At 40.9% G+C, this 14,212-nt stretch overlaps 1 protein-coding gene across 3 annotated transcripts in view; it reads right to left on the reverse strand.

The window, feature by feature from the left end:
• Nucleotides 1–1,684: 1,684 nt before the first annotated feature.
• hyou1 (hypoxia up-regulated 1) overlaps nucleotides 1,685–14,212 on the reverse strand; it is a 35,726-nt gene continuing 23,198 nt past the window's right edge. For all 3 annotated transcript variants that reach the window (XM_011492776.4, XM_004084519.5, XM_011492775.4), the window contains 3 exons: nucleotides 7,137–7,395; nucleotides 5,081–5,188; nucleotides 1,685–3,999 (listed from right to left, as the gene is read on the reverse strand). In XM_011492776.4, coding sequence (XP_011491078.1) covers nucleotides 3,950–3,999; nucleotides 5,081–5,188; nucleotides 7,137–7,395 — 417 coding nt within the window. In that variant the 3' untranslated portion in view covers nucleotides 1,685–3,949. The remainder of the gene's footprint in view (nucleotides 4,000–5,080; nucleotides 5,189–7,136; nucleotides 7,396–14,212) is intronic.

The raw sequence follows: 14,212 nt of genomic DNA on the forward strand, positions 1-14,212 counted from the left end.
ATGCCCCCTAAGTGCTCTGCCCGCCAATTTCTACTGCACCGCTTAGTACACACACCTTTTACCCCTCAAAAATATACACTCAAACATACACGCAAACACACATACATTACACAAGGAAGGAGGGACATCTGTTCTTCTTTCCCCCACCCATCTCTGGCGAGGGGAAACTAGGCCCTCTGCAACGGCGGGTGTGTCCCTTGGGTGCTGGGTTCCTGGGCCCGGCGGCCCTCTCTCTATCCAGGGAGAAGGATCCCTGTGTTCTCTAGCAAAACCAAGAGCCGGGGATCACATCACATCTGAGCTTGGGGGTATCCGTGTCCCTGTGGTGTGGGACATACTTTTGACTCTGAGCTAAATTTAATCCCACACATTAAAAGTGTCATTTAGACAGGATTCTACCATCTTAAAGACATTGCCAGAGTCTCCTGTTCCTCTCTCTTGCCAGCAAAGAGGTGCTGATTCATACTTTTACTTTTAGTCGTTTAGATTATTGCAATGCCCTGCTCTCTGGTTTACCTCAAAACTCTATTACAGAACTCTGCGGCATGAGTTCTGACGAGGACCAGAGGACGGGAACACATTACACCCATCATTAAATGGCTGTGTTGGCTCCCTGTGCATTTTAGAATTGATTTTAAGATTCTTTTAATGGTTTATAAATGTTTTTATGGTCTTGGACCTTCTTATTTAAATGATCTACCTTTAAGGTATGAACCCTCGTAGACCCTGAGGTTGGTCCAGGGCTGGACCTTTAATTGTCCCTAAGTTGAGGACATAAACTTATGGTGAGGCTTCATTCTGCCATCACGGTCCTCGCCTCTGGAACAGTCTGGCGGAGAACCTCAGGGCCGCAGAGACTGTAGAGGTTTTTAGGAAGAAGCTCAAGACCCACCTTTTTAATTTAGCTTTTAGTTGATTTTAACTGCTTTTTAATTCTATTAGTTTTACTACATATTGTTTTAAGTATTTAATTTTATTTCATACATTTAGTTTTCTCAGTTTTATGTTTTATTTACATCTTCTGTTTTTAATTTTAGCATCTTGTCATGATTTTAGCCCCAGTGTTTCTTGAGGGGATCTTTTCCTCCAGGGCTTGCCGGCTTGGTCGGTGGTTCTTGCTGCAGTTGTTGCCCTTGCTGGGGCAGCTGGAGTTTAACATCGCAGCCTCACGGCTGTGAAGTGGACGCCGTTGCTGTCCCGGTGTGGGTGGGCGCTGTGGCAATGTTCTTATGGCCAAGCAGGCTCCTGGTATAAATGGATTCTCAAATACAATACAAGCCTTACATTTCTTTTAGAAGTTACTTTTATTAGTATTCATTGTGTGTGGGGTCATTGGTTTTGTGTTAATGGAGGGGAATGGGAAGTGTGTGTTGGGTTTTTATTGTAATATTGTGTGTTTTTGTTTTAAATGTTAAAGCGCTTCGAGTTGCGCAATATATGAGAAGCCCTGTTTTTATAAAGTTCGATTTGGTGGCCGACTTGACCCGCTTTAGCCCCACTGTAGAAATGTTTGAGGAAAGTCCATCAGCTGGCTTTGAAGGGTACAAGGGTACCTAGCACTATCCAAAGTGCTAGGTGATGAGAATTTTCTGTAAAATATTGTAATGGTTCCTTCAATGCAAGATACTCTGAATATCTAAAGAAAAGAAAAAAAAAAAACCCCAACTGGGGCCATTACCCAAACTGGAATTAGACTTTTATTTTCAAATAAACAATTTGTCAAAATTTCACAATTTAGCTTTATATTTACATGCTTGAAAGCATGAAAAAAATGTCCAAATATGTCATTTACCTGACTGTGGTGCAACTGGGTATGTATGGACACTCACACGTTTAAATGTCCTTCCTAAACATGTTGTGTCATTTGATGCTGCAGATACAAAAAAGCAACATTTCAAAAGCATTGTTGTGTAAAAGGTTCACACGAGACAAAGGGAAAGAAAAAGAACCACAAACCTTAAAGACCCCCCCCCCAAAAAATTTTTTAAACTCAAACATTTTTGGTTTGTGCGTTACTCATGTCCCCTAAGAAAAAAAGAATAAAACTGCAAAATCCTAAGGAGAAAGAAGTGATTTTGTTTCAATTTACAAGATGACGACAGTCTTTAAAGGGATTCGAGGTGTTCTGTCAATGTCACTGCTTTAACCCTTGTACTATCCTAGGCACTTTAACATTGGGAGTGGGGTCATCTAGACCCACTAGACAGTGCTCTGAACCTTTTTTCTTTAATGATTTGTGATCTTCACTGGTGTCCATGGATTACATGAGATCTTTCCACCTTTATCCACCTTTGTCATGGTAGGGAGAACACGTCAATGGAAGGGGGGGGGTCATCTAAGATAGCACAAGGGTTAACAACAAAAGGAATTGTGGAACTTGCAAGCATTGGGGTTGACAAGCTCCAATTATGGAGAAACATTTTTATCTAAAAAAAGTCTGAAATATCATCACAAATAATAGTTTCTGTTTAGATTAAATTGAGCTTTCAAAGACCTTTGCATTTGGCATGGGAAAAAAAGAGTGTGCATCATGCACATCACTAGCTGCATTTGCATGGACAAAAGTAATCAAAAATATTAAACACGCCCTTCGGAATACTCTGCCCCGATCAGACTTGTTTGGATCAAGATTTCTGTCCGATCGAGATAGGTGGGTTATGCAGACTGTTGATCTGCATAACCCACCAGTGTGGTGCATGGTCATTTATACCTATTGGGTTACTACTGCGCCGGCTTTTACGTCATGCATAGACAATGTGGCGTTCCAGAGAAGGCTTTGGAGCGCGAACAGGACCAGCGCCACCAAACCCTGTCTCTGAGCAGAGCAGCTGGGCTCGTAGCTTCGTGTTTGTGAGCAGGGGAGGGTGCTTTGTTACAGTGTGCGCTCCAGAGGAGGCTTCAGACCGCAGTCCGTCCGTGTCGCTCTGTGTGAGCGAGCTCCAGGACTCAGGAGAACCGTGTTTCCAAGGCGCGGCTTTGGAATGGTGTGAGCTGGCGGAAGCGGCTGTTGAATGCTGAAATGCTGGCCCACACAGTCCTGAGAAACCGTGTAAACAAATCACATGAATTTGTGTTTCCAATCGTGTCCTGACAAAATAAAGGCTGATGTTGTTCCCACATATTTATGTGCAGCCAAGATGCACATTACGGCACTGACCGCATGGATTTTAAGTGCATCCATGGCTAAGTGTTGTTAGCACGTATTAACCTTATCCAAACCCTTTTTCCGGGTCCGTTCGGCCAAGAATAAAGCACTGACCGCACATGTTAAAAAAATGAGTGAACAGGCACTTCATATTAAGAGCATGTTTAGAAGATCATCTCGCTTTACGCCGCAGCTTTGTTTTTTTTAACAACGGAACTCGCCATGTCTTCTACGGCTGTTTCCAGTATTTTAGACAGTCTTGTGCATGTCCCAAGGATTTATTCCGATTGAAAGTGTGGTGTATGTAAATGTCTGTTATACTCAGATAAAGTTTTTCAGGGCCCATGAACACAGTTCTATTCTAATCCGATCTTGGATCTAATCAAAGACATTCTGCACATGTAACCTCAGCTAGTGAAAGAGCACCAAGCCATTACACGGTTGATGTTAAAATGACGTAACTGTTTACATTTAAATCCATTCAGCAAGAGCGATTTTTAACCTTTGTTGTTTGAAGCATAATTTGGGGTTTTGTTTACCTTATGTAACTTATTATTCATGTAAAGCAGGACTTTATTTTTTACTAGATTTCTGTGGTACACATTTGTTAAAATAATCTGAGAAAGACATAGCAGAAAACCAACGGCAGATCTGAAACTTTACAATTTGTCCAAGTCATCAGTTTGCAACTTAGCAGACAGGACCAAAGAAACAACAAGCAAACAAACAAGAGCCCAACAAACTCAGACTGAAATTCAACATTTCACACGATCAATAAATAGTGAAAAATCCACAGTCCTGCTGTTATAATTCATCCTCTAAGTGGTTTTCAGGTTGTGTCTTTTCCGTCGAACCTGTAAACCAGGCACACACACAAAAAAAACACAATTACAGAACATAAGCAGAGTCTTTGGCAATCATGTTGACTGCGAAAAGAAATCATTTTTCTTGATGTAATCTCAGATGGTTATACTTGGTTAAAAAGATTAGGTATAATACACTCACTGGCCACTTTATTAGGTACACCTGTCCAACTGCTCCTTCATGCATATTTGTAATCAGCCAATCACATTGCAGCAACTTTATGCATTTAGGCATGGTCAGGACAATCTGCTGCAGTTCAAACGGAGCCTCAGAATGAGGAAGAAAGGTGATTGTAGGGATTTTGAACATGGGATGGTTTTTGGTGCCAGATGGGCTGTTCTGATAATTTCAGAAAGTCCATCCCTTTATGACCAAATTCTGATGACTACTTCCAGCAGGATGAGGCGCCATGTCATAAAGCTGGAATCATCTCAGACTGGTTTCTTGAACATGACAATGAGTTCATTGGACTTAAATGACCTCCACAGTCTCCGGATCTCAACCCCATAGAGAACCTTTGGGATGTGGTGGAATGGGAGATTGGCCATTCTGCCGACAAATCTGCAGCAACTGTGTGATGCTGTCATGTTAACATCATGGACCAAACTCTGAGGAATGTTTCCAGTACCTTTATGAATCTATGCCATCAAGGATTAAGATGGTTCTTAGGGCAAAGGGGGTCCAACCTGGTACTAGGTTGGTGAACCTATTAAAGTGGCTGGCTAGTGTACACCATTTAGAACATCCTGGCTACAGGTTAGAGCATTTCTTAGCTCTTGTGGAGCAGTTCTAGTCTGCAGTGGTTAGTATCAATCCTGAGGTAAAAGACAGAACAGTGCTGCACTGTCTGCCATATGTCCCCAAGGTGGAACAAAGAGCAACAACTGCTCATCTGAGCTAGTGTAGCTCAAACTGATTAAGAAATGAAAGTTCATTCTGATAACAAAAAATGTAACAAAGTGTGCTTCAAAGTTTTTTTTTATGTATTGTGCTACTCAGTCTCATGTCAGCTGGCACTAAACGTTGACCAGAGACTTATGACTAGGACATAACATGAAATGTAGCATGTACCTGTGAGTCCCGCCTCATCTGAAGACTGCGCTTGGCTGTCAGATCCTGGATGTATACTGCTGTCCTCTGCTGCTGGAGACTCTTCTGGCTGTACTTTTTCTGGACCTTCTGTTTTTCACAACACACATGAATACATCCATAAATAAGTGTGGCAAACATGCATATATGTACAAGAGCTGCATGCTTAAGTAAAAAAAGTCTGTTTGCATGGTTGCCAAACTTTTGTTTCAGATCATAAAACAAATGCAGATTTAAAAAAGATAACCAGTTAACATAAAAAAGTTTTTAAAATAAAGAGGAAAAAAGGAAAAGGAGAAAAAAAAATAGCCATGTAGGAAAAAGCGATGTTCCCCTAAACCTTAAAACTGGTTTAGACATGATAGAGAGATGGAGGGGGAGAGAGAACAGTTATCGATTCCACTACAAAAGATTTTTGAGCACAAACAGCTACAAATGGTAGAACAAATTAAGGTCAAAAATTTGAATTGCACATGGCAGTCAGTCTTTATCTTGTTACACTTAAAAGTGATACTCATTGGTTGTAATTAAAAGAGCTTTGATTAATTCCCCACAATCAAGTTCTCACATTTATTTGGAATTATTCAAACACCTGTTGATCCTCAACTCCTCTTATCTTCATATCCTGAAATAAGGATTTCTTTATAACTTTTCTTGAATATTTGAACATTGAGCTCATTACTTATCCCGTTCCAAAGTTTAGTGCCACACACAGAAACTTTTCTTTGTGGTTCTTATCAATTTGATCTGGAAGTTCCTACATCCCCTCAGTTTGTTCCTCCTTCATTTTCTAAGAACTGTTTCTGGATATTGAATGGTAACGATTTCCCACTGGCTCTGTGTAGAAGCTGCGTGATTGTAAAAAATCAAGAAGGTCCTACAGTTTAATATCTAATTATCCTCTAAGTTTGATACATCTTTAAATGAATGTATGATTGCTTATTGTATTGTTTTGTGCATTATTCTGTGATTCCTTGAAATAAACCAATAAAAAACATATTTAAAAGATTAAATATATGATTTCTAAGCAGAACCTGGAGAAACTAGTTCATCTTTAGCTTGACTACTGGCACAGTGTTTTTACAGGATGACCAAAAACATCCATCAGGAAACTGCAGCCTATTCAGAAACCACTTTATTGTAGTTCTGAGGTATTTCCACTGGCTGCCAGTAGATGGATTTAAATTTCTGTTACTGGTTTATAAGATTTTATGGTTTAGCCCCAAAATACTTGACTGAGCTCTGACTCCATATATATATATATCGGGTTTTTTGTCAGTTCATAGAGTCAAAACCAAACATGGAGAAGCTACATTCAGCTTCTATGCTCCACAGATCTGGAACAAAATTCCAGATGCCTTAGATCAACTGAAACACCCAGTTTCTTTAAATCCAGTTGTAAAACAGTGAAATCTGTCCAACACAAGAGGCATTCAGCTCTGATCTGCTGGCTCAGCTGTTGGACAGGACAAGTTATGAAATAAATAAATCCAGGTTAAAGACCAACCTGTTCTCAGCTGCGTATGATTAGTTTGCATTCAAAGTGTACATCCACACCGCTTCTCTAAATCAATCTTTTTAAATCTCATTTTAATGATCACTATTTTATATTTTTTGTGTTTCTTTTAATGTGTTAGCTAAATCAGAATGAACTCTTTGTACATGAACTTAACAAATAAACTTGTATTGCCTTAGTGTTACATCAAATGCAATGAGAACCACAAATTCCAAAAAGTACATGTTGTCTCCACCTGGTTTTTCTCAGAAGCCACAGAAACTAAAGCGATCATTCTATTTTTTGTTGAAACTGAGATGAGCTTTTAGGAGTTTTTGCTCAGCCGGTGCTGACTTTCAAGTCATTTTGATGCTGACATTTACTAACACTCACCTGCTCTGGGACAAGCACAACATGTGTGACACAACAAGACCATAACACAGGTTGAAACTGTTTTGCCCAAAATAATCAATAACTTTACCCAACTATGAAAAAAACAAATTTCACAGCCCTGTATGAATGTAAAGACAGTTTTTTACCTACCAGTATTAAGGTTGGAGCCTTTCCCTGTTGGTTCCGTTTCCCAGTCTTCAGCAGTGCCATTAGCCTTGCTGCTTTTCTCAGTCGTAGAGTTCTTGCCTTTGGCTTTAGCCTTTGGTTTGGCAAACTTGGCTTTGTTAAGCAAGTAGTTCACTTCTCGATCAAGCAGGGCAAGCTTCACCTCGATATCCTTGGATAACAGGATTGGTGGCTCTTGTAAAGACAGTTTCTCCTGTGCTGCTACTGTCTTGTTCTTCCATATCTGAAACACACAGAAGCAGCAGACATAAACCCAGATTTGTGGAAAGATTATATGCAGTATTTAATGTTTATTTTATTGATGTTTTATATGATCATTTTATTGGGATGACCATGGTGCAAAAGGTAAAGCAGTCGAACATCTGATCAAAAGATCACAAGTTCAGTTCCAGCCTTTCCCACCCATGTGTTGAAGTGTCCTTGGGCAAGACACTGACCCCTTCATTGCTCCTGGTGGTTTTAAATTGGCGGCAGTGGAGTCGCCATTAGTGTGTGAATGGGTAATGGGGTTGTTATTGTAAGACCTTTTGGGCCTTCTAAGAATGAAGTAAAGAGACAAGTATAACCCATTTACCATTCACTTTCCCCGTCTGGGATTCAATGTTATTCAAAGGAACAAAATACTTCTTTAAATGTTCCGCTTGCAGCATGAAGCTGCCTAGAGGCCCAGACGGACCAGAGTTAGTTGTTCAAAACCTCTGCCTTTTGTGGGATACTAGTGTATATTAATCTGGGATAGTTCCCAGATTAAGAAGTCCCTTTCCAACTACCGTAATTTCTGGACTATAAGCCGCTACTTTTTTCCTGCGCTTACAGCCCTGCGGCTTATTCAGTGACGCGGCTAATTTATGGATTTAATTGGTGGCCGCCATGTACGTACTTTCGGACTCAGTGAATGGTTTGAATTTTTCATCTAACACCAAGTACAAGTCATTTGTTTTTCAACACACTAAACAGCCAAACAGCATGGACTTGACTTCAGGTCTTAGACACTTCAGTCATGGTTCAACAGAACGAAACACGCATGCCCAGCCTCATCCCAGAATCCTTTGGTGCCATTAGACCCAACGTGCACGTGATCGCCGCTACAATATGATGAAACTTTCAAGTTAAAAGCAATCGTTAGGAGCAGCGTGAAAAAATCCACCATCACCAACAGGTTTGGAAAAGCCGCTCTGCTGCGTGATGGAGAGAACAGCGCATGCTCATTTACCTCTGAGTCATAGTGACTCAAAAAAAAACATAACTGAGGAACTTGTGAACAGAATAGAGGTCCATGCTGTTTGGCAGATGTGGGTATAGTCACATGCATGAGCCTGAGGCAAGGCTGACTCCTCCCACAGTGTGCTAATGCATCACACTTACTCTGGGAGTGAGGACGTGACTTCTCAGGTTCACCATGTTGGCTACTACATGCGGCTTGTACTCTGATGCGGCTTGTATATGTTTAAAAGCAGTTAAAAGTAGTTAAATACGTGTAAATGGGTGGGTGCGGCTTGTAATTAGTTGCGCTTTGTAGTCCGGAATATACGGTAATTAGGCACCTTGGGATGTTAAAGACCCACTCCAAGGAAAATCGCAATTTTAGTGTTTTTAACATGTTCTTGTAGCATGTTTTTTCTATGGTGGAAGGCATCAAAAAATGTATGATTAAAAGGGCATTTCTGAGCATTTCTTTATTTTTATGTCTTTATTTAAATTGTGGTGAATCAGAAGCAGACAAAAAAAAATTGCCGCCTGAAAAAGCTCCCAGTTGGGACATAGAAACTGTGATGAGGGCCACAGTCTCACTGCTCCGCTCCATTCTGATACATCCACTTGTAGACAAATAGATCCATGCATGTCAACCATGTCCTAAGACTGGCCTGGGGGCCACGTTAAAAATTTTCACCAGTCATAAAAAAATCAATCTGCGGCCCAGAGCACTTTCCAAGAACTGTGTGTACGAATACTTGATTGTGATTGGTTTCTAAAAAACATTTGGCTGAAAGCTAGGGCTGCCGCTTACAGGACAAGTGGAAATTGGCTTTTTTTTATTGATACACAAAACAACTGTGTCTGCCTAATATGCCTAATGACTGTGGCTGTTTTTAAAAAGTTTATCAAGACCCATTACCAGACGAGACATGCTAACTTTGAAAAACGAACTGGGACGGAACGGTAAGAAAACAAAGAAACTGGAAAGTGTCTTAACAGCTCAGCAGCATTCTTTTTACAAGAACTCATGAGTCAAATCAAAAGGTGAGCAACAATGATTGCAAAGCACTGCAGACCTTTTACTAATGGGGAATTTATTCAAAACTGCGTTATGAAAATGGTGGAGAACATTTGTCCTGAGGAGAAGCTGAAGCTTGCTAATGTTTGCCTAGCTCGGAACACTGTGGTCTGGGGAACTGAAGACACTTAATCTGATATTAAAAGAAAGTTTGAGGCAAAAGGATCAGAGTTTGAGTTTTTTTACTAGCCTACGATGAAAGCACAGACACATCCAACACGTCTAATTATTTTTAAAAGGAGAGGAAAATTTCTCTGTGTGCCCAGACCACCTGCAGACTGAGCTCATTGAGATGCAGTGTGACGTTGAGCGTTGCAGTTGAGACCAACAGCTCCCTCTTGTCAACTTTTACAGCCAGCTGGATAAAGGCAGCTTTCAACAGATGCAAACATTCACTTTAACAAAAAGGTTTAGCTTGTTTTGCTTGACATACTTGTGTTATGAATGTTAATAAGAACCGCATGAGGACAAGACCAAGTGCCTCTAAGTTGCTGGACATCTTGCGCATGAAACCATTCTTTGAGGCAAATATGGCCCTTTTGCTGTCTCAGTATTAGCCATCACATAAGTGCAGAGTTGTTATGTATTCAGTCTTCTGTGGTGAATCAGTTCTAATTAAAGCTACAAGTAGCATTTAGCGGGCCCGAGCACGAGCGACGACCCGTTCGAGCCATTTCACGTAGCTGCAACCACCTGCTTCACACAAAGGAAGCGTCGAGATGTCGCATTCAGTAACAGTAGTTGTAGTAGTAATAGTCGCATTCAGTAGTGTCTCCGTCCTGACTGAAAGTCTGTGCTGATCAGCTATAATAATATTAATCCATTTTATTTAAAGCGCCTTTCAAAAAACCCAAGGAAACTTTACAAAACAAAGGTTAAAAAAAGACATTAAAAGCACAATAAAAATAATAGTTAAAATAAAAAGTGAATCAGGATGGGAAGGCAGAAATGAACAGATGGGTTTTGAGTTTAGATCTGAAAGTAGGCAGAGAGTCTATGTTACGGAGATCAGGAGGGAGGGAATTCCAGAGTTTGGGAGCCGAGCAGCTGAAGGCTCGGCTTTTGGACCAGTTGGAGCTTATTGAGGGTTTTTTGGGGGAGACCAAAGAGGAGAGAATTACAGTAATCTAAACGGGAAGTGACCAGACTGTGGACCAGGATAGACGCAGAGGGGACAGTAAGGGAGGGGCGTAGACTATTAATGTCACGTAGATGGAAATGGGCTGACCGAGTAATGTTCTTGAGCTACTTGTTTGTTCTTGTTTATACCATTTTAAAAAAAATAGTCAAAATGATTTTAATGTGGTCGTGTTTTGAGATGAAGGTGCTTATCTATGCTTTATTTCATGTTATTTTGAATATTGCAACTGTATGTTTAGGTCAAAAATATGATTAACAGCTTCATGTTGTCTAGTGATGTAAAGTTTTTAACCTAATTAAACCTAAACATGCCACCCTGTTACTAATCCAGTTGATATGGTTCTCCATCTGTGTCTAAAGCGACATTCACACTGCAGGGCTTAATGCTCAATTCTGATTCTTTGAAAAAAATTGATTTTTTTTGCAAGGCCGTTCACATTTCCAATTAAATGTGAATTTTTGTGATCTCCTGTGTGACCATGAAACCCAGAAGTGCCCCACATGCGCAGAATAGTCCTTAACAGTGAACGACGTCACTCGTTTGTGGAAGTAGCTAACGTTAACAGTGGATGTCAACAACAGTGTTGCCAATAGCAGAGCTCTTTTTGCATTATTACATTCATTTTCACAGAGGAGCCAGAACAATAACAATTTTCTCATTTTAAGAAGTCATTGGAGCCAGGATCGTCTGTACCCACTGTTGTGGAATGGAGATGTGAATGTGCTGGGGCCGCACCTGTGTGTGTGCGTAAGGGAGAGGAGAGAGCGCGTGCAGCGCAGGAGGGAGTGAGAGGGGGCAGCGGAAGTGTGTTGGGGGCGCGCATTCATGTTGTGTGTTATGGAGGAAGGAGGACCGTGATAAAAGAAGGTTTACCCCAGAATAAATGCAATTGACCCACTCTAGAGAATCTGAGGGTCCAAACGGGGAAGTGAACCCCCGCAGGAGGGTCCGCCTTTGGCCCTGAAGAAGGTCTCCCCCGCGCTTCTGACCACGGTCGGAAAGGAAAAAAATTAATCGCGGGAAAGGTTCAACACCACGCTCTCCCTTTTAGCTGGAATTTTTTTCAAAAACCGCCCGGTTGCGATAAGAGCCATGGAGTTTGGCCTGAATAGAGCCGTCACCCCAAACAGTAATCCAATCGGTGACCTCACTTCCCTTCCACTGACTGGTCTCAGCAGCATCGTCTGCCATGGTTGTTGTTTACGTTCTAGTTCCCGCCTACTTCAACGCAGATTGATTATGTTTGTAGCGTATCGATGATGTACTGGTCGGATTCATGTGGCCTGGCCGGTCAGACAGAGGTCACATTTCAAAAGATCGGATACGTATCGGATTCAGGTCCACATACCCAAGTGGTCTGGGTCGCACTTGAAAAGATCGGATCTGTGTCGTTCAGACTGTCATGAAAAGATCAAATACACCCTCAGAAGTGATGACTTGGGGATTTTTTTTAAAAAAGCTGCTAAAAACATGTATTTTTAAGATTTCATTCTCTAATTTGGGTTTTACATTTTGTATGTTCATTTTTTGTGCTTTTGTTGGGATATATATGTGTATATATATATATGTTTGGTGTGAGGTTGGGTTTTTTTTTTTTGGAGCATATCCATGTTTCATTTGTAGAAAAAAAAAAGTGTTGAGTTGCATTTTGGATTAATAAAAATAAAACAATGATTAGTACTAAAGATATATAAAATACATTACAAAGTGAAAAAGCAGTCTTTCAGTGTTGAACTGGCTTTTTGTGGCCATATTTTAACTCATCTGATCCTTGTTTGTCACTACTGGCTATTTAACATATGAGCTGGAACCCTGCAGCGGGAAATGTGAGCCGTGCAGCAGGCCTGACTGAAGTGAAGCTTTTGCATGTAAGAGGAAAAAAAAAATCTTAAAATTGACCAGTTCAATTTAAAATTGTGAAAAAATTCAGGGACCATTCGAACATGTTCCGCTATATACAGTGAGGTCAATAAGTATTTGATCACCCTTTGATTTAGCGAGTTCTCCCACTTAGAAAACATGGAGGGGTCTAAAATTGTTATCATAGGTGCATTTCCACAGTGAGAGACAATCTGAAAAAACATTCAGAAATCACGTACAATTTTATTAAACAATTTATTTGTATATTACTGTGACAAATGAGTATTTAATCACTTGATTATTATCAGAAATCTATCTGGATTTCTGAGCAGCAAAGACCTGCTGTTCTGCTTTTAAATAGTCCAACTCCACTCTGCTCATGATTCTAAATTAGTGGCACCTGTTTGAGGTCGTTCGCTTGCATAAAGGCACCTGTGCCCCCCCACAATCAGTCAGAAGTCTAACTACAGACATGGGCAAAACCAAAGAGCTGTCAAAAGACACAAAAGACAAAATTGTAGACCTTCAAAGCTGGAAGTGGCTACGGGGCAATTGCCAAGCAGCTTGGTGAGAAAAGAACAACTGTTGGAGCAATTGTCAGAAAATGGTAGAGGCTAATGATGACTGTCAATGTCCCTCGGACTGGGGCCCCCTCGCAAGATCTCACCTCGTGGGGTATCGATGATGCTAAGGAAGGGGAAGAATCAGCCCAGGACTACACGGGAGGAGCTGGTCAATGACCTGAACAGAGCTGGGACCACCGTTTCCAAGGCTACTATAAGTAAAACATTAAAACGTCATGGTTTTAAAATCATGTATCGCACGGAAGGTTCCCCTGCTGAAGTCAGCCCATGTCAAGGCTCGTCTGAAGTTTGCCAATGACCATCTTGATGATCCAGAGGAGTCATGGGAGAAAGTCTTGTGGTCAGATGAGACCAAAATAGAACTTTTAGGTCTTAACTACATTCGGCGTGTTTGGGAGAGGAAGACGGAGGAGCATCATCCCAAGAACACCATACCTACAGTGAAGCACGGGGGTGGAAGCATCATGCTCTGGGGGAGTTTTTCTGCACAGGGGACAGGACGACTGCACTGTTTGAAGGAGAGGATGAACGGGGCTCTGTATTGTGAGATATTGGGCAAAAACCTCCTTACCTCAGTCAGAGTGTTGAAGATGGGTCATGGCTGGGTCTTTCAGAATGACAATGACCCGAAGCACACAGCCAAGAAAACCAAGGAGTGGCTCCGTAAAAAGTATATCAAGGTCCTGGAGTGGCCTAGCCAGTCTCCAGACCTAAATCCAATAGAGAATCTTTGGAAAGAGCTGAAATTCCATGTTGCTCAGCGAGAGCCCTAAACCCTGACAGATCTAGAGAAGATCTGTATGGAGGAATGGGCCAAAATCCCTGCTGCAATGTGTAGAAACCTAGTGAAGAACTACAGGAACCGTTTGACCTCTGGAATTATTAACAAAGGCTTCTGTACCAAACATTAAAGTTGTTTAACTCAAGTGATTAAATACTTATTTGTCACAGTAATATACAAATAAATTGTTTAATAAAATTGTACAATGTGATTTCTGAATGTTTTTTCAGATTCTGTCTCTCACTGTGGAAATGCACCTATGATGAAAATTTTAGACCCCTCCATGTTTTCTAAGTGGGAGAACTTTCTAAATCACAGGGTGAACAAATACTTATTGACCTCACTGTACGTCTGTGAAGTTTGGTGTCAATATTTGAAAAATAAGTTATGATAAAAAAT

This window comes from Oryzias latipes, chromosome 14 (assembly GCF_053564925.1).
Source record: "Oryzias latipes strain Hd-rR chromosome 14, Olatipes_Hd-rR_3.1".
Lineage (NCBI taxonomy): Eukaryota > Metazoa > Chordata > Actinopteri > Beloniformes > Adrianichthyidae > Oryzias > Oryzias latipes.